The following is a 21199-nucleotide window of genomic DNA, read 5'->3' on the forward strand; positions in this document are numbered from 1 at the left end:
AGTGACAAATATTAGTTTTTGTAAGGTTTTCAGAGACCTTCTCTTTGGTCTGGCACAATTTGTAACTCCACTCCACAATACACCCCAGTTTTTGCAAACTTATGAGATCAACGTTCCTGAATTTATTAGAAATTTTGTCTCTCATTTAACATAAAGAGCCATAAAGTTCCAAAATGTATTTTTTATGAAAAAGACATGTAAAATTACTCATATCTCCCGCAAATCAATTTTAACTGATATGAATCGTAATCAAGACATTTCAGGATGTAAACTTGAGCCATCATCAGCTGGCATTAGAAAGTCTGTGTATTTACTTGGTGGGTTAAATGATGTCAGCCTTTAGTGTACTGTTAATCTGTAAGTGATGTAATGCTCCTAACCCAACTGCTATCATGTGTTTTTGCAGGAAATCCAGGACAGGATACGTATTATTGAACTTTACGCCAAGGACCGGCAGTTTGCAGATTTCGTACGGCAACATCAAGCGTGAGTGCCTTTTTATTTTTTTTCTTTATACTAATAAGATATAAACACCTGCCAAAGAAACCAGGAGATGAGGAAGGAGGGAAATAAGTTGGAGATACAGAATTCTGGCAATAAAAACGGTGTGGAAACAGATTTATCATCATCTTATATCTTCACCAGAAGGGCCAGGGGTTCACACTGAGACAGGAACCATTAGAGAGAAACAGACATTACTTTGTCTGCCAACTCTTTCTGCCAGCAGTAGCGGTGTGTTTGTATGTGGTGCTTTTTAAGTTGTATCTCACTGTGGATCACCTCTCCAAGTGCCAAGGAGGTCTTTAGTGCCAGACAGACCTGGGTTAAATTGTGTGTTGTTGTTTGTTGAGTAAATAAAGAAACTAATTCACTTAGAAAGATGAAATCCCATTTGTATTTGTTTGTTTGTTGTGCAGCGCCTTGGATACCCGCAGAGAGAGCTCCTCAACACAGGGAGGAACTCTCCAGTGAACAACAAGGTATTAATCTTCTTTAAGCAGTTTGTAGCAAGGCACCAAGAGGGGTTTAGATCTTACAATTCTGAGCCCTCAACCATAACTTAAGTACATAATAAGCACTAAATACAAAGAAATTCAGTGTGAAATGTCATGCATGTTAAAACAACAATAAGCAAGGAATGTCTAACTAGTTATAGAAACCCATGGCAGAAGGTGAACACTGAGCAAAAGGTTAACACTGAGCATAAAAATTCAGCTAATTCAGCTACATTTGCAGAAGGCAGGTGAGGTTATAAACTGTTTTGACTCATAATTTCATGGGAATGAAGTAATATAGAGTAAAAAGACAACCAACATGACAGCTTTATGAAATTAAAAGGAGGGCAAGAATTGTAAGAGCTTTTTATTCTCCTGTCTGTACATTGATTTTAAAGCTACAAGTGGAGAACGTCTAGCAAAGGTTAGAGACTTCAGACAGGTAGAAAAAAACTTTGTAAATTCAAAAAAATCAACATGTAGCCCCTGATTTTCAGCACATTAAATGTTCTTTTAAAAAATAAAATGTTGGTGCCATTTCTTAAGGGCATTGGGCTATTTTTTTTTGGGCATGGATAACTTGAGGTTTTTCAGAGGGTTATTAGGGAAGTCACTGCCAATAATCAAGAAAAAATAATGTGCCAACTCCTTGTAGGGTTACTGTGGTTTTCATGCAAATTGTGTTAGATCTGTCATCGGCAGAGCCAAGTTTTCACCAATTGTGAAAATTGCAGATACCAACATTGATGTTTAAAATAACCTCTTAGTCGTTAGCAGTTACTGAAGCAAAGGTTTTCTCAATATTTCTTCACATAAGGACATTTCCACTCATGTTTGACCACGAAAGCAGATTAGTTTGTCAAACACATCTTAAGTATTTTTTTCATTGTACTCAAAGTATTTGACAATCATCCCTTAAATCTGCATTCCCAGTATGCCTTTGGGCATTAGACACTTTTGTACCAGTTTTTGTCAGTGTTAATTTTGTCTACTAAAACTATGACTAAAAATGCTCACCGACAGTCTTTTTTCCATGACAAAAAATAGACTAACAAAAAAAAGATCTGTGATGACCAAAACTGACAAAAATAAGCTTAGTTTTCATCAAGATGACAACTAGACTAAAATGTAATGTAGTTTTCATCGGACATTCAAAATCCATTTTATTTCTCCACTGTAAATCTGTTGAAAAACAATGTTTTTCAACAGATTTAGAATTTGAATAAATAAATTTCAACATAAGTAAATAAGTAAATTTCAACAGATTTTCAACAGATTGTTTTTCAAAACAAACATCTATAGCTATTCTGCCTCTCAGCTGTAGAAAGCAGGGACCCCAGTATTGGCAGAGTGCATAGAACACAGTACCATCATTTGGTACCAGATTTAGGTAAGAAAATAAATGCTTGGAGTAAAACTAGACTAAAATGTTTTTGCTTTTTTGTCGACTAAAACTAGACAAAAACTAAAAAGAGTAGAAATAACTAAAATGGGACTAAAACTAAATACATTTCATCTAAAGACTAAGACTAAGAGTAAAATTAAAAATAGCTGCCAAAATTAACACTGGACCCTGTGTGGTCTTCTGCTCCTCTATCTACTTCACACGTTGTGCATTCAGAGATGTTTTTCTGCATATACCTTGGTTATTAGTGGTTATTTGAGTTACTGTTGTCTTTCTATGAGCTCAGATCAGTCTTGTCATTGTTTTCTGACATCCAACTACAACTCTAGAGATGGTTGAGCGGAAATCCCAGTAGATCAGCAGTTTGTTAAATACCCAACCCAACAACCATGGCACGTTTGGCATCACTTCAGTCACCTTTCTCCCCTGTTCTGATGCTTTGTTTGAACTTGAGCAGATCATCTTGACCATGTCTATGTGCCTAAATGCATCATTGCTGACAGAAAGTATTTGTGTGAGGTTTTAGGTGGGGAGTTGCTGGGTATTAAGACAAAGTGAAGTCTTTCATCTATAACTAATTAGCAAATGTTGAGAAAGAAGACAATGTAATGATGTTCTGCATACTGACACACTTTTTCTGCTTCACAGAAAAATAACCCTGTATTGTAAAGGTGAAGCTCCTGGTCAAGACTCTCCTCTTGCTCTTGAAACACTCAGAAGTGTTTGCGTTGGACTTGAATGTTGAGCAGACTTTTTATTGCTCCAGACCAACGACCCCTCTCAGTGTCTGGGTTCGTCCCTGCCTGTGTGGGCCGGAGTACTGACGATTCTTCCTCCTTCCTCGGTGCCTTCTCTTGACTGGGTGAGCCCCCTGCAACATCAAGAGACACGTTCACTGTTGTCATATAACGGAAGACTCCCTTTGTAGGGAAAACTGGACCGTATCCTGTTACTTGAAAAGTTGTCAAGACACTTTGAACCAGTCTACAGTAGAACTCATCTTTAGGAGAATCATCAGAACATGTCATAACTGTCTGAACTTTAAATGAAAGAACTTAAGACTGTGAATATGTATATAGTATTACTGTTGGGATGTTTGCTAGGTAAGTTATCCTAAACAGTTTCTTCTACTTATTTTGTCTCTAAGCAGCTCAAATTTACTCTTTAGGTCTTTCCATAGGGACAGTTGGGAGGGCTCCCTTTTAGTCAATGGTGCTATCTTAATTTCAAACACTCTTTGAAATCTAGTTGTAAGTAAATTAAAATTTAAAAGCATTACAGATCAATTTTAAGTATGCTACTTTACATTACTAGACAATTTCAAAGTTGAAGAGAAAATTAGCATTACTTTGCTCATGGAGGGTTGGATGAGAAGATGAATTGAAGTTGTTTTTTCTGTCAGTCAGATCAGATGTGAAGCTATTTTTCAGGAGCATAGCACAGCACCAAGTTGTAGCCTCTGTGGTTAAAAAGTAAAGCCAATGTAGAAATGTGAAAACCGCAGCTCCTCAAGTGTCCACTTGAGGCTTGCTACAGAAGCATGCTAAAATGCCCATTTATCAGCAGTAACCAGCATGTTTACAGCCTGGTTCAAAAAATGATGCAACTTGTTTGGGTTTTAAGAAAGATAAGAGTTATGGATTTTAAAAGGTGTAGATGATAAGAGAGGCTGTTTGTAAAAACAACCAACATGACAGCTTTGTCACTTTTGTCTGTTACTTGATTAGTTTGATACGGAGTTTTCAGTATGGTGGTCTCTGCTGATAAAAAGCCACCTTTACGAACCAAATGGCAATGCCACTTAGACTTCACCCAATACTTTCTAAAGTCTGTGCACAGAGACTGTGAACAGGGTGAATAATCAAATGTCAGCCTGTCAAAAATGAACGAATGTAGTGTGTTCAAGTACACTTCACCAACTTTACTCTTACGTTTCCTTTCAGATTTCTTTCTCCTGTCAACCTGTTGCTTTTGAGCCCCCCCACTTGTATATAAGAAAATTTGAGCCCCTCCAGGACTGACCTGCAGAAAAAAATTCATACATTGCAGTCAAAAAATGACATCAATCTGAATTCTTTTTGTTTATGACAAAACAGCCCTGAACACAAATGTTCCTACCCAAGACCTCTGTATGAAGAAGTCACAAGTGTTTAACTATGATTGTAGTTAGTATGTGCACATCTTAGTGTAACGGTTTAGAGCTGGCAGGGTATCTCACCCCTCTCCCAAATCTCTGGTGCCCCCTAAAGGGGTTCGGGACCCCAGGTTGGAAAGCAAGGCACTAAGAACACTGCATGGAGACATTACATGCGCTCAAATAACTTATTAAAATTAATCCCTCAGTAAAAGTGAACACTTGAACATAAATAAACATGATAAGAACTATACTGACAGAAACCGTGTTAGCAAATAATTTAAAGTTTGACCCACTCTAATTCGGTCAAGATGGAAGATGTGTTTCAACTCTCACTACTGTACATAAAATTATAAAAATAGAAAAGTTTACTGCTTTACTCTCTTCAGCTGAAATAGTTTTACCTCCTGTAGAAGTTTTCCACACACGCTGGGTATAGTTATGTGTGCAACATAACATTACTGTTGAGCTCTCAAGCTGACCAGTAATTCTCATATTATTTAAATAATGCTAGCATAAATGAAACAGCAATGCAATATGTTGTCATGTCAGCTACACTGACAGTCTATGGTACTGACAAATTGACAACAATAATTAAGTGTTAACCACAATGACACTGAAGAGAAAAGGCTTATAGTCCAGTCTTCCATGATATATAGTTGTGTAGATGCAGCTACTGTATACTGTATGTGCTGTTTTACAGCTAGCAGCTTTTCCCATAATCCTTCAGACAAACAAACAGCATCACAGACAGAGCCTCCTAGGTGAAAGTAATTAGAGAGCGTCAGAGCTTTAGGGGCCAAAGCAGACTAATTACAGATTTAACAGATTAATTACGGAGAGTGGGCATATTTGGAAACTTCTAGACAGAGCTTGGCTTGCTGCTTCAGCATGTTTACAGTCTTTGCACTTAGCCAAGCCAAACAGCCATATATAAAATGTAATTCACACATTTAAAAGCAGCATTAACACCTCTATTTAAACCCCTGCCAGAAATAAACAAAAAGGTCACATGTGTCCTCTAAGATGGCCATTTCTAAAGCAGGCATACTCTTCTCATGTATATAAGGGCAGCCTTTCTTGATCCAAACACTGAGTGGGATGTCATTTTTGCTGTCTACTGACATGAAGATGATTTTTTTCCAGCATTTTAAGGTTTTAACCAATCACAAGCTTTTGTTTTGATTTGTAAATAAGAGGTGTCGTAGATGTGAGAAAGTGGAAGCAGTGGAGATGGAGCCAGACAGAGAGCCTGAACTCACTATAAGCTCCTGGATCCTGAAATAAGTGGAAACATGTTTCAATGGAAAATACTGTTGGCCAAGCGTCCTGTGTTTGATCAAATAATCTGAAGTTAAATGTATGTAATTAGATGAAAAGGACAGAAAAAGCAAGATGATGGGAAGACAGCCTCACACCATGTCTCTTGTTGAAAATAAAGTTTACAAGTTATTCTTGAGAAGTGATCCACCCTGTAACTACTTCTTTGGCTGTGATCCTGCTCCTCTGTGTGGAATCTGGAGGGACAAACTGATGTTTTGTTTGGTATCTCATATGTTCATGATCCATGGCCTGCACAGCTGCAGCTAATCTGATCTGTCCTTTGTGTCGGCTAGTTTGACCATTAGAGGTCAGAATCAGACCTGTAGTGCACATCACGTCCTAGCTTCTTGTTTACATTACTACTACTTTGTCTCTGCTCTTCTTTTAGACGTCTAAACAAGTGAAAACCACCAGTGAAGCAGACTCCTGTGACAGTGTTATGCCTTTGCTGTCTGCATATTGAATTTTGTTTTCTATGTACATGTTTTTTTTTTAAATTTCTGCAAGCACTTCTGTTACAAAATTCAATCTGCCACCAAAAGTGGGGGCCAATCTTCCCAAACAGTGTTCTGTCATCATGTAAATACCATTCTAGTTACTACCAGTTGTAGAGTGTAAATTGTGTGTCTGAATTGTTTAAATCCGTGAAAACATCCTTTTTATACTGATAACTGTCATCATTTAACAGTGTTGATATACTGTGCAGCTGTGTATATTACTACTATAAAATGTAATGTGAATAAAGATTAAATGTTTTGTATAAAATACATAGCCTTGTCAAGTGTTGTTTACATTTATTTATGAAGCACTGCAGTGAAATACAATCATATGATACTTCAATGATCAGCCCTCACATTTTATGAATTTAGACTAAGTGTATACTACCTTGATAAGATACAACAGTCAATAAATTTATTGGTATAACACTATGAACATGCTAATAAACTGTAACTGGTTGATTTATTTCTGAATTTTACTTGATTGTTTTAATTTCTATACTTTATAGAAAGCGAGATTCAAAGGTCACATATTTTACATCTTTAAGACAAGTTTATATTAACTTGCATGTGAAGTTTGTTGCTGTAAAAAAACACTCCAGTATTGGATTTTTGCATGTCTAAAAACCCTCCTGTTTCAGCCCTGCTCAGAACGAGCTGTTTCTGTGTGTGTTGCTTTTAATGTTAATGAGCTGTGTGACTCCGCCTCTCTCAGGAAACGGCTTCATGGATGTGGAAAGTGGAACTTTCTTCCAAGCAGGATCTTGGGAACAAGTTAAGCCAACACTGTTGTATGGTGAAATGTCGTAACACTGTTCAATTTCTGTTTGTTCTGTTTGTTTTTAAGAGAAGGACTCTTACTTTAATAGCAACATCATATGTCAAGGTATTCTCCATATGAAGAGTATGTAACATTTTTCTTCACATCGATAAATACTTAAGCATAGATTGTGTTAAAGTTCCTTTTAAGACCTTCTTGTTAACATTGTATTTTGGCCCCCCTTGTGTTCAAGGATGAACCTTTAACTGTGCTTAACTTTACTTGTAAATGCGTAAGTAGTGTTTTCTGACTGAAATTTCATCCCACAGTTAGGAAATAGTTAGTCATTAGAATTTCTGCAATGAAAAATGTGACAATGCATTAAAAACAGGCATGGCACAGTAGTGAAAATCACTGTATGGGCTCAGGAACACTTCCAGAAATTGTCTGTCAACACAGTTTGCCATGCCATCCACAAACACATCTTAGGGCTGTATCATGCAAAAAAAGAAGCCATATGTAAACAGGAATGCCATCTTCTCTGGCCCAAAGCTCATTTAAAATGGATGGAGGCAAAATGGAAAACTGTTCAGTGGTCAGTCAAACTTTGAAATTCTTTTTGGACACCATTGATGATGTGTCCTGCAGACTAAAGAGGACAGGGACCATCCAGCTTGTTGTCAACGTTCATAGCCTGCATCTCTGATGGTATGGGGTTGCATTAGTGCCTATGGCATGGGCAGCTTACACATGTGGAAGGCACAATCACTACTTTGGAAATCATTGCACTCTGTTTTTATTAACATTTTACACGGCGCCCCAACTTTTTTTGAATCGGGGTTGTAGGTAAGACTCCTCATAGGAGCTTTAAGTATTAAAAAAGGGAATCCCTCCACTTCTGCTCACCTTATAATTGACAGACTTGCTCTCACACGGAAATATTGGCTTTTTTCATCTTGGCGTTGGGCCAAGTGTTTAGCCTTGTGCGGATAATCCAAAAAGCAGATTAGCCTCGGCTGTGGATTAGAGGTATGTCTGCGTCCATGGTAGTTACTAAAAGAGTGTAGCCTATATGAGTAATCAGCCTGACTCACTAGTCTCACTAGTCTCACTAGACTCGAATTGGCTGTGTTATTTTACACTTATGCACCGGTGCGATGACATTTTGTAAACATAGCATTGGGCTAATCAAACACAGCGTGCACTTGTACAGAAATAAACTGGATCCAGATGCTGGTTTTATTGTTTGGTATGAGCATTGTTCCAGAGGTTTGGATTATGTTTGCTGTGGTTTGGTGAGGTCACTGGGTGTGCTGGTTGGCCAATGGTTGTGCCATTAAGTGAAATGTAATAGTAGAAAAATCTAAACTGACATGATGGAGCTGGAGGGTGTGCCTGATGGAGGGATTAAAGGAAAATGAAGAGTGACAGCAGCAGCAGCAAGTGGCTGAGTTTGGATCCTGCATGTGTGTGGAGAAAATTCTAACTGTGTATCTCACACAGTGATGTTTTCAGTGTGGAGAAAATTAAAGGGATCCAAGGGGTGGAGGTCATTTTGGACTTGATGGGTTGATGTTTGGAAGGCTGAAAACACTCACAGCTTCAGATTCCCACTTAGAAAACTGGGTGTGCTAATGACATCACAACTGTGTGCAAGCTGCCAGTAAAAAAAGTGAAAACCAATTTATTTGCCGCATACATAGTCAACACACAAGCTGCGACCAATGTTCCCTGTAATTTTTAAGACTCCTGAGCAGAAATTCAACTCCCTGAGCACCTACTTCAGCAACTGTGGGTGACATCATCACCATCAATTTTAGTCCTGTACTGTTCTGACCACCTGATGGCCAACCTCCAGGCCTCTGCCAGTTTCATGTCTAGGCATAGGAATCAAGAACCAGTTCCAGGTGAGAACCAGTTCCAATCAGTTCAATCCATCTACATCATTTAAATTCATCAATGTCTTTCTTTCGTGTGCCTTGAAAAACACAGTCTTGCCAGAGGCAGTCAGCGCAAACAAGAACAGAAAAGACGAGGAACGAGAACGTTAATGTGGCAGACAGTCACAAAACAGGCTACAGGAGCTGAAAATGTAGCTTCATTTCACAAAAAAAATTACACAAAGCCCAACGTGCAACGACTGTCGAACAGTGATTTCATGCAAGCTGCGCATCTTTCACATTGCATTTATTTTTATAAGTCCGATTTAGCCTACTTTTTCCAAAGGAGAATTCACAGGAAGGAATCAATAAGGGAATTAATAAGAAGAATCGACAATGGTATCAATATCAATAAAATCTTATTAATTCCTATCCCTACCCATGCCCCATCTCTCCAGATATCCTTGAAGCTGATGTCTCCATGCAGTCGCCCCCAGCGTCTGGACCAGCCCATCTGGTGCTGGGCACCCAGTCTGCGGGCATGGGAAAGTGTGCCAGGTGCCTGTAAAAGTAAAGCTACAGTTCCCGTATCATGCAGCTGACCATTCCCATCCCCACTTTCCTGGGCATGTCAGCATGAGACACAAGGTCTCACCAATGATATCCAAAAACTAACAAAGAGAAGTCAGTGTTTTCCATACATTAACTTATTTGTGGTGGGCCGCCACAAATAAATTAGGCCCGCCACAAATAGATTCTGGTGCTACCTGTTCACCCTCACTCTGTGAATGTAGCGTGTCGTTAAAATGATTACATGGCGAATATCCTAGTATAAAATATGTGGAAGTTTTGAGCTGCCAGGGTACATTTCTCGCTGGAGTTTCATTTCTCCCATTGTCCCTGAATGCATCTCTCACAGCGGAGAGCTGTCTTTTTCTCCTCTGCCCATCCAGAAAACTCCTGCACATGCAGCCGTGTGTTTTTTTTATATCAGCGGCGAGAGAAGCAAGGGAGAATATGGTAAACAGAGCGGCGTGGCGAGTTAGAGGCCAGTTAGATGCCTTTTAAGATGGACATCGACAACTAGCGCTGGGTCTGCAGTGATGAGCAGTCATTCAACTTTGAAAAGGAAGAGGTCGAACTCATGCGGTATTCGATAGAATACGCCGCAAGATGACTCCGAGATAACGGCAGCGGTAACACAACATGTTGCTAAAGACAGTGTTGTCGAAAAGCCAGGATTTAAAAATCTCATAAAGACATTTAACCGAGAACACAAGATTTGCCTGGGCGTGAACATTTTGCTGAAAACTCCCTGCCAGAGTCGTACAAGTCAGAGAGAAGATGGCCCAGCAGCGGACAAATGTGATCCACTTCTCCACAGCAACGGAGACTTATCTCAGCCTTACAGTTCAAAACACTGACAAGTAGTCAAAATGTTCCCAACTCCAGAGAAGCTTTTCCCCCTATGATCACACAGGAAAGTTTATTGAATAAGGTCTAAAGACGCTCTCGTGTCATGAACTTGTCAGAAACTGGTCCAGCGTTCATCAGCACAGATAACAGATTAATATAATCACAGCTGTGCCTGAATGGTGGACTAGACTGCAGGATTTTGGCCTTTGGCGGCATGCAGGAGTGGTGAGTTTTGTGTAGGTTTGCTTCACCCTTAATGACAGAATAACCATTTTTTTAATCATCAATAGTACACATAACACAGAAAACATCTCAGGACTTTCCATACACTGTAAAAGACAGAGTATTTCATGATTTATGTATTTTTGATTTATCAGTAAAATATTGAGAAAAGTTCATTCAAAACAAAACTGCTAAATTTGACTTTATATTGATTTTTACTTTCTGCATACAATTTTATTAAAAATCCAATAGAACAGTCTATTTTAATCACTAAACTAGTGTCATTTGGGGCGAATTAAATACAGCTGCTGAGAGGCCATTTCAAAATATCACGATATATATCGTGTATCAGGATATAGCAAAAATATATCGGGATATCAATTTTAGGCCATATATATATTTTTTAGGAAGCCCTGTAAAATGAAATGCCTCGAGAAAGGGTGCAAACCTTGCAGGAACAAAATGTAACAAAATTGTTACTCCTTTTGATTTAAGTTACCTACTTTATTTATTCAACCTAATTTCTTATTTATTTAAATAAGCTATGGTATATTTTATTTAAATATATTTATGTTAAGTCAAGTTTATTTGGTGTTTGTTCACATTTGACATTAAATGAAAGTTTTATATTCAAATCCAAATCAAACTCCACGTTTTTTTTTTTTTGTGCACACAAAAAGAAAACATGCGTTTACAGATTAAAAACTACGCATTATAGGTGGCAATTTTTGTTGAAAATTTTAAAAAGCTAGTAAGCGACTGAAGTCAACAGGCTCAATGTGCAGTCATTGGGCTGCTTGGACAGCTTCAGTTGGGACACAGCGTTAGTTGGACTAACATAATAATTAGATCCCTTCTGACAGCACATTAATGTACTGAGTAGCACTGAAAGTCCTCCCCTGTCCTCCCTGATGGTAATAAATCACAGGATTCTTTCAGACCATTTCCCTTTCCTCCTGTGTCTTCCTCAACATCAGCAGGTAATTATACTGATAAGCCTTTTGGGGTGTTACTTGATATCTCAATAGGGCTGCAGCTCATTCCCTCATGTCTGTGCAGACTCTAGTTAAATGTCTTATAAATGTCTGCTGATTTATGGGCAGATGAATGAGTTAGCAGAACGTGCACCCCCAGGCTCCCCCAGCTGGCTGTGAAATGCGCCACAGAAACGACAGAGTTTATCTCCTGTAACCGTGCAGTTCCCTATGAGTGCAGCAGTTTGAAGAATAACAATCTACTTGGAAATAAGTCTTATATGCATTGCTCTGTTGCTCTACAGCTGTTAGGGGGATGTTTTGGTCATGTCAACTTGTCATAATTTAAGACAAATCAGCTTTGATCCAAAACAAGATCTTATGATACATGACAGTTTTGTTGTTGAAATTTTTCATTACTTTCTCTCATTTTTGTTCATTGTGGACGTACTTTTTTGAATCTCTTCCCCGCACCAGTCTGTCTGTCCATCGCTTCTTTTACATCAACAAGGTGTTTTCCTTCTAATCCTGATGTGAACCCATTAATGCCTTCAGTATGTTTTTTTTCTGGGGGTGTGTGTCAGGAAGAGAAGGTCAGAAGAGAAGAGCGAATCAGATCAAAGGAGGAAGAATCCAAAAAAGACACGTGGCTGGATCACTGCCCTCGTTCTGGCCCACGTGTCTCGCCCAGCAGTGTGGTGCTGGGTGACCAGGAGTTCAAAAGTGGTGGGAGCGTGCAGGCCATTGTTAGCTTTTCACAGGTCCTACCGGCCTGGCCGTTAGCACAGGTCAAATCTGAACTCTATTGAACATCCACAGTAGAGCCCTTCTTCATGTGCTGCAGTGAATTAGCGTTTAATAAAAGGGGGTCAGAAGTCACTCGTTCCGTCTGGATTCGCCAGATGTGCTTGGCCCAGGTTGAAGCTGAGTGACCTGAGTCCTGTCATGCACAACAGTCTCTCTCTCCTTTTATAAATAATCTTTTGCAAAACTGACCAGGTTTCTAACGAATTTATAATAATTCTGTTATAAGGGTTTTTAAGTGTCTTTCCCACTCACTTACCCCTATTGCACCAAGTACTCCTTTTAACACTAATTATCTGTCTGTTTTAATCAGAGTTCTGCTGTCAAGGCTGTTGCCAGTCTCTGAATCATACCCTGTTGCTCTCTTTGGTATTATGTTAAATGTTAACTGTCATTCTTGAAAAACATTGGTCTTATCAGGAGGATTTCAGAAGCTCACTACTGTCCTTTAAAAGCAACAAATTGTGTTTTCCCTCTAAGTCAGGGGTGTCGAACTCAATCACAGCAAGTGCCAGGTTCTGGATTTAGGTCTAACCTGAAGGGTCAACATTTAACTATAACTGTCAACCTAATTTTCACCAGTAATAAAATATGAAAAAAACCAGCACTGATGATAAATCATTAGGAAATTAAAAAAAGAAAAAACGATAAATTTGAAGGCTCAAATCTGAGAAAAAAATTCCGACTTATTAGTTCAAAAGATCAGAACACGATATCAAAAATTGAAAAATAATGTTTCTGAAGAGCAAACAGAGAGGAGGAAGTTGAAATCACAAGTTTGAAAGGTCAAAATATGAGATCAAATTTGAAATCATGAGTTTAAAAGTCAAAATATGACTCAGAATTTTAAATTGTAGGTCTGATAGGTCAAAATATGGGATTAAAAAGCCAAATTTAGGAGTTGAAAATGTGGAAGTATGAGCTCAATTTGGACTCGCACCTAGTACCTGGTCTTTTTTGGTATCACTTCTGACAAGGCTCTAAGTGAGCTGAACTAATACTAAAATGTGGAGTCAAGACATTGCTGACTGTTTAGTGGTCCGAGAGTATCGCCACTATGAGCATCACCAGTAGAATGTCCAACTGACCGTTCAACAGGGAAGTATTTGTGGTCCTCTTTTCTTTTTATAGTAAACCTATGATTGGCCATCATAATGTCAATTAAAGTTACACTGATGATATAACACAACACATCTCTACTGTGCCTGATCACAGGACTTTGGTCAAGCTGGACAATTTACTCCTATTTGGCTTTGTTTTTGAGAGCTTTCTTATCTTTTATTGTCAAACACTGGTCAGTATGAATAAAAGTTGCTTTAAAAGGGAAACAGTTATAAATCCTGTTATTTTTAATACCTCACTCTTGTGAGTTTTATTACTGTGGCCTAGAAAATACAGTTCCTATTAAAGTATTCATCCCCTTGGATGTTTTGTCCTTTTATTGATTATACAAATCAATCATGGTCAATTTAATTTGGCTTTTTTTGGATGAATATGTAAAATGAACAAAAAATATGTAGGGTAAAATAAGTGAATGCATATATTAACCCCTTTTAAAGTTACTGATCTGATTTAACAGAGGTCCAGCCAATTGCTGCTAGTAGTCTGAGAATTGGTGAAATGGGACCACCTGACTGCAGTGATTGGTCTCATGTGATTGTAGTATAAAAACACGTGTCTGGAAGGTCCAGTCACTGCTTAATCAGTACTCCTGGCTACCATTATACCATGAAGACAAAAGAACACTCCAAGCAACTTGGAGAAAAGGTTAGTGAAAAGTATAAGTCTGAATGGATACAAAAGCTTCCAAGGCACTGAACATCCCCTAGAGTTCAGTTAGATCCATCACCAAGAAATAAGAGGAGTATGGTACATGCAAGTCTGCCTAGATTAGGCCATCCTCACAAACTAAGTGACTGTGAAAGAAGGAGACAAGTGAGAGAGGCCTAGAACAGGTCGTTTCCACCAAGTGGTCCGGTTCAGTTCTGTGCAGCATGACACGCTTGTTTTTGCGTTTTCATAGAACAAAAGTTGGAAAGGGTCCCAAAAATCAACCCGTACCGTCTTACTTTTCAGCACCCTTCTGTAGTTCCTATTTCCTATTCCTATTTGTCCCAAAAAGGTGGAACTACACACACAAAAATAGGGGATTGCACTGATGTCACTTCAGCGTGACGCAACTGCTTGGCTCCAGGCTGCAAAACACCGAAGTCGGCTCTGTGAGGAGCAGGCGAAAATGGGAGAAAAACGGACTAATATCTGCTTAAATGGGGGATATTTGAAGTCAACAGAGATCCAAACTGTTTCACAGTCTATGGATATTGATATCTGGCCACAAATCAAGTTTCCTGACATTTATCTGGAACACAAAGCAGAGCCTGAAGGCCCACATCAGCCTGGTCTATCTGCCATGGATGTGAAACTAAATTAATGCTGAAGTTTTGTGAATACGAGGCTTTAGATCAGATGATTCTCTGTAGTGAAGATAGTTATTCATCTACTTCTTACTTTAGGTAACTTGCGAAAACATCCCTCTGTGGCTGTTAAACGTTCTTGTAAAACTTCAGGCTGCAGCCTATTTTAAAACAAGATCAACACACCCAGGATTTCTGACTTAATCTTATTTGATTTTAACACCAGTTAAACCTTTAGTTTATTTTCAATACGGCGAATTCTCATGATACAGCTCTAAGCTTTTGTATTATGTCTCATAAACTGTTATAGATCAGATATATTCACATATTAACATACCGTTACAACTCAAAATGTTTCTGTACACATATTCCATTAGCTGAGGATCTGTACTGACTGTGGTTAACATAATTAAGATGTAGTTATTTTTTTAAAAAGCACTTGCAGCTGAAACAAAGCTGTTTAAAGCTTTTTCCCAACTGATTTCTGTCACTCATCCTTTCTTTAACTCTGCGGCTGGACCAGCAGACTCATGGTGACTGAGACTTCACATTCATAGCCTTTACAGCCCGCCCACCAAGTGATGGTACGAGTGTCTGTGGAAACGCAAACTATTTCTTGTTTAGCGTACTGAACCATACCAAACCATGCTCAATCAAACTGGACCACCTGGTGGAAACACCTACGATGTTCTCTGGAGGAGTTACAAGCTTCAGCAGCTGAGATGGAAGAGACTCTACAACTGTGCCGTGTTCTTCACCATTCAAAGCTTTATGATATTGGCGAAGAAAAAGGCACTGTTGAAGAAAACTAATATTTAATCTTGACAAGAGTTTGCTACAAGGCCCGTGGGAGACTCCATGGTCAAGTGCAAAAATTCTTTAGTCTGATGAGGCCAAAATGGTGTTTTTTTGGCCATCAAACAAGACACATCACTACAAATGGACCATCCCCATTGTTAAGCACAGTGGTTGCAGTATCATGCTGTGGGGATGCTTCTTGGTAGCCAGCCTTAGAAGGCTTGTAAAGGTAGAGGGTGAAATGAATGTGGCAGAATATGGGAAAATCCTGGAGGGCAATCTTACTCAGTATGCAAGATCACTACGGCTTGAGAGAGAATTTGCTTTACAACAAGACAATGATGCAAAACAAACTGGAAAAGTTACACAGAAATGGTTTAAAGACAACAAGATGAATGTTCTGGAGTTGCATATTCAAAGCCCAGACCTCAATCCAAAAGAGAATTTGTGGCTGGACTTGAAAAGGGATGGTCATGCCCCGTTCCTGTACAACCTGTTAGAGCCTGAGCAGTTTTGCAGAGAAGAATGGAGTAAAATTGCAGTGTCCAGATGTGCAAGCCTGATTGAGACCAATCCACCAGACTCAGTGATGTGATTGCAGCCAAAGATGCATCTACTAAATACTGACTTGAAAATAGTGAATATTTATGCAGTCTAAAAAGGGAATTAATTTTTTATAGGCCCTTGCTTTTCTGTATCTTATCATTCATACTAGTAAAGAAGCACCAAAAGCAGACTGATCAACATCTACAAAGCAACACAGACTTGTGGTGACTGATTTAACACAATGAGGGGTTGATTTCAATTTGAACTCACACCACCCAAGTTTTCAGCCTGTTCTTCTTCTTACCCTCAAATCCCACATGAAACATAATTTCAGTTTTTTGGCAATTATAAAATAATGTATTGCAGTTTGTGAATGTTTGATTTCTCTTGCTTGCTTTTCAGTCCCAAAGGCTTTTCCCCCTTTGACTCTGAGGCCTTGTGGTTTGTGAGGTAACCTTACTGAGAGTGATTTACACCACACAGATGTTCTGGGACGAGCAGTTATCCTGTTGGGAAGTAGGCTAGAGTGTGCATCTCTCTGTGATGAGTGTAATGCAAATGGCTGTGATACAAAGCTGTCCAAGGTAGTCTGCAGGGGAAACTCTAAACATTCCTTTTGAACTAGATTTTGCCTTTTTTCCTGATTTAAAAAAATCCAGTTCCTTAATAATCGTTATCACAGACAGATAATATTCACACTGGTCCCCGAATCTTTCTGTTTCATGTCCCTTCACTACTACTCACAGACAAAAGGGATGGCGTCTTCTTCCTGTATATGGTCAGTCAATGGTCAAATAGGTGTGTTCCGCTGATACTTCAAATTATAAACCAGAATGTTCTGACACCAAAATAAAGAGCAATCCAACAAAAAGAGAATATTAAAAACTGCTATTACTTCAGTGGTATCCTACTATGACATTTACATGTTTGAATAAAAGTTGACTGTCTTGACAAACTTTGACTTTGGAAAAAAAATGGAAGTGCACAGTACACAAACTTTTACTTCACAAGAGTGCACATGTATGAGAACAGACCCTCATTTATGAATGGAAAAAAAGCCATCCAAACCTACCTGACCCTTTGTGAAAAAATAATTGCCCCCTAATCCTGATGACTGGTTGTGACATCCTTGGTGGCAAAGAGTTTTTTTCACATGGCTGTGGAGAAATGTTGGCCAACTCTTCTTGCAGAATTGTTTTCATTCAGCCACATTTGAATGATTTTGGGCATGAACAGCCTGTGTAAGGTCATGCAACAGTGACTCAGTTCGATTTAAGTCTGACTTTGACTAGGCCACTCCAAAACCTTCATTTTCTTTTTTAAACCATTCAGAGGTGACTTGCTGGTGTGTTTTGGATAATTTTCCTGCTGCATAACACAAGTGCACTTGAGCTTGAGGTCATGAACTGATGGCCAGGCCTTCTCTTCAGGATTTTTACGTAGAAAGCAGAATTCATGGTACCATCAGTAATGGCAAGCCATCCAGGTCCTGAAGCAGCAAAGCAGCCCCAGACCATCACACTATCACCACCATACTGGACTGTTGGTGTGATGTTCTTTTGTGAAACACTGTTTTAGTTTTACGCCAGATGGAATGGGGTGCAAACCTTCTTAAAAGTTCATTTTTCTCCTCAGTCCATAGAACATTTCCCCAAAAGTCTAGGGGATCATCAAAATGCCTAGGCATCCGACTACTCAAAGCACTTTTACATCACAGGTTGCACTCATTCACACCCTTTCATCCTTCATTCATACACTGATAGTAGAGGTGCTATTGAGAATTAGCCATCAGTACTACTAGCTAATCCCAAACACATGCAGTGGGAGCAAATTGGGGTTAAATGTCTTGTACAAGGACACATCAACATGTGACTGCAGGAGTTGGGGATCAACCATTACTTGATCATATATATGTGGTGGCCATTTTAAAAATAGATACTAGACAAAGATGTCTAATATGTAAAATTTAACTAAAGTTAAAATAATCTGGTTAAGGTAGCAGCCAGAAGTAGACACCTCAGTTATCACCACAGCCATGGCGGCTTGCACAGATGACATAAACCACAAATCGGCAATGGATAACATTTATGGTCACACCCCAGTAGAGATAACCAAAATCTACAGTGTTGATTTCAAGTGCAACAGGCTCAGTCTTTACTACAAATTGTTTTTAAATAAAAAATGGTCACTTGGTCCATCTGAAATGTGAAGCCTAATCTTCATTCAGTTACTTTTTTATCATATTGTTCTCATCTGGCATGCACATTTGTGGTTGTCATTCCTTTCAGTTGTTTCTCCTTCACCAAACTAATTTATACTGTACATTCTTCCTTCCTCACAGGAAGACATATGTTCAGATTAAACCTGATGACTTTTAATACCTGAATAGAGCTTAAAGTCAAGAGCAGCTTCTTCTATAATCTATCTTTAATCATGGATAGATTCAGACCAGGTTCTTTGGCAGCAAAACAAACTTATTGGCTATTCATCAGCAAGTATCAGTTGAAAGTTTGGCAGTGGTTGTTCTTCCATTTAGGTTTCTGTTGTTGTGTTTGCAAACACTCACCCTACGGTAATAATCTGAGAGTCTGTGTATACTGAAGCAATGAGGCACTTTTCCCCACTGACATGAAAAAATGGAAATTGAATATTAGCTTTCTCCTTTTTTCCAACTATGTCCCTTCTTTATTATGTAATGGAGTATTTACTCCAAGACATTATTTATGACTGCCTGCACTGGAGCTGTTAAATCAAGTGTGTGAAAAACATGATCACAGCAGAGACCTCAGGGCGGGTCAGGAAAAACAGTTCCTCAGGGGGAAAAAGATGTTGCAGGGAAACCTCCCCTGGCTCATCAATACTTCAGTTAAAGGAAGGGTGAGTGTCTTGGATCAGTTTTTAAGCTCCACTGAGCTTAAAAACTTATGTCTTTCACATTAAGTGGATGTGTGTTATACGTTAGTAGGCGAGAAAATATGATTTTCTACCCCCTTTGATAGATTAATGTTCTCTGTTTATGAAATTGTGATTTTATAGTATTGGTTTTGTGAGATCATCTGAATGTTTTTGCTGTGGTTGCATAACTGCTCCATGGTGTTTAATGAAGAAAGACTGATGTGTCAGAGAGAGCTTCCTCAACACATTAAGACCAAAGTCATAAAAATCTCTCCTTATTTTTTTAAGTGAACTTTAGGGGTTAAGTAATTGTTCTCAATTATCCCTAAGTGTCCTCCCACTGTGTTATTACAGTCAATATGTTTACATGTACATTTGTGATTTCAGTCAATTTTATGCTTTAAGTGAGTCGGTGCACTCTGGTATGCAGTTAACCTGACAAACCAGATGACTGTTTCATTTGTCCATTGCATGAAATTGATTTATTTTATATTCATCAGTAAAACCTCCCATACAAAGTACTTGAGAAAGGCAGGACTTTCAATTTTTCTTTTCAAAAGGTGACAGGACAAATGATCTGTCACATTCATTACAGGCCAATCAGAGCAACAAGAGACTGCAGACATGTGCAGCTTTGGTAAGTGTTGTGAGCTAAGCAGGCTGGCTATCTGAACAATGGAGCTAGTTGGTGGATCAAGCTTATTCCGAGGCCAGTTGAGGGAAATGCAAAAGCATCTTCTATGCAAAAATAAAAGCATTCAGTGTGGTTCTTTGCTCTTCCCTTGTTAAAAAATATGGTCAGTTCTGAGAAAAATGCCATTAGCTACATCCCAGCTAATTGCTACACTGGCGGCAGCCATTGCTACCTGCTTCCAATACAGTTAATCCCCACCTGTAGCTACCACCTTGTTCTCCTCAAATGAAGCTGACTGGTCAGGTCTGTTCTCAGACCTGGCACAATCATTTCAGCTTTGCAAGATGGATCTGCCAGATGACAGACACAGAATCTGGCCAATCCATCAGCTCTGCAAGGTTAGCAGTACTGCCACTTCCAAATTTGACCTCTTGGCATACCGGTACTTTTTTCTGGTGTACCAGTGCCCCAGGCAAGGACTATACAGGAATGGTTTGATGAGTTTGGTGTGGAAGAACTTGACTGACCTGCACAGAGCCCTGACCTCAAACCCATCAAGCACCTATTGGATGAACTGAAACAGAGATGGCAAACCAGGCCTCCAATATTAGTGCCTGACCTCATAAATGCTATAAAGAGTTAAAGGACAAAAATCAAATAATCATTTTAAAAATTGGAAGTGGAGCAGGCACCCAGGTACAGAGACTGCAGTCCTTGATGCACTGGTCGCAGGAATGATTCCTGATCTTGACGCTGTATGGTGCATGCCCCCCTCAAAAACCCCACTCTTAAATTAAAGTATCAGTGTTTATGTAATCAACCACAACTATTGTGATGTCAACCATCTTTGTAAAACGGTTCTACCAGTGATTAATCAGTGATCTGTTGGACAGAATAGACAGGAAATGGACTACCAGCTGTGTGGCAGGGTGAAGAACCTTGTTGCGTAACAGATGAGGAGCAGACAGTTCAGTTTCACAGTGTGCTCCTTTCCTTTAATCTTAGGACACGCTGCTTCCCTGGGCCTCACAGCGGCTACAAAACATGTGGGGCAGTGTCTGTAAAACGCTGACAAAGATCACGTGAAGACCAGCAGCACATAAAAAAGGCCACTACTACTCTTAAGTAATTCGTCTGATTACCTTTTGATATCGTTGGCATGGAAATATTTGCTTTGTTACCTTTGGACAGTTCAGGATGGAAGTTTCACATTGCCTTCAGTCCTAAAGTTAATCCAAAATAAATCAAAATAGGTAATACTAACCTAAGCTTAACTACACTTAAGCTAAAATAGGAGGGGCAAAGCTAATGTAATCTTATTTGCTTCTTGCTCCTGCTAGTTCAAAATCAGAACCAACATAATTATCACACTGCCATGGTACAATGAAATATGCATGGCTTCTCTCTGTGCACTAAAGGAACAATATATATAGTAGACAGAGGAAAACATAAAAACAACGTCAAAACAGTAAACATAAAATTATCCAATAGTCAAAAATACA

At 39.0% G+C, this 21199-nt stretch overlaps 1 protein-coding gene and 1 long non-coding RNA gene across 2 annotated transcripts in view; one reads left to right on the plus strand and one right to left on the minus strand.

Moving 5' to 3' along the window:
• The window catches only part of impg2a (interphotoreceptor matrix proteoglycan 2a), a 33190-nt gene extending 32210 nt beyond the window's left edge, over nucleotides 1–980 (plus strand). Inside the window, exons 21-22 of the mRNA XM_041806373.1 lie at nucleotides 407–486; nucleotides 918–980. Coding sequence (XP_041662307.1) covers nucleotides 407–486; nucleotides 918–972 — 135 coding nt within the window. The 3' untranslated portion in view covers nucleotides 973–980. The remainder of the gene's footprint in view (nucleotides 1–406; nucleotides 487–917) is intronic.
• A 1515-nt stretch (nucleotides 981–2495) lies between these two features.
• The window catches only part of LOC121522134, a 100767-nt gene continuing 82063 nt past the window's right edge, over nucleotides 2496–21199 (minus strand). The window contains exon 4 of the long non-coding RNA XR_005992951.1: nucleotides 2496–3271. This is a non-coding gene — a long non-coding RNA (uncharacterized LOC121522134). The remainder of the gene's footprint in view (nucleotides 3272–21199) is intronic.

This window comes from Cheilinus undulatus, linkage group 15, assembly GCF_018320785.1.
Source record: "Cheilinus undulatus linkage group 15, ASM1832078v1, whole genome shotgun sequence".
Lineage (NCBI taxonomy): Eukaryota > Metazoa > Chordata > Actinopteri > Labriformes > Labridae > Cheilinus > Cheilinus undulatus.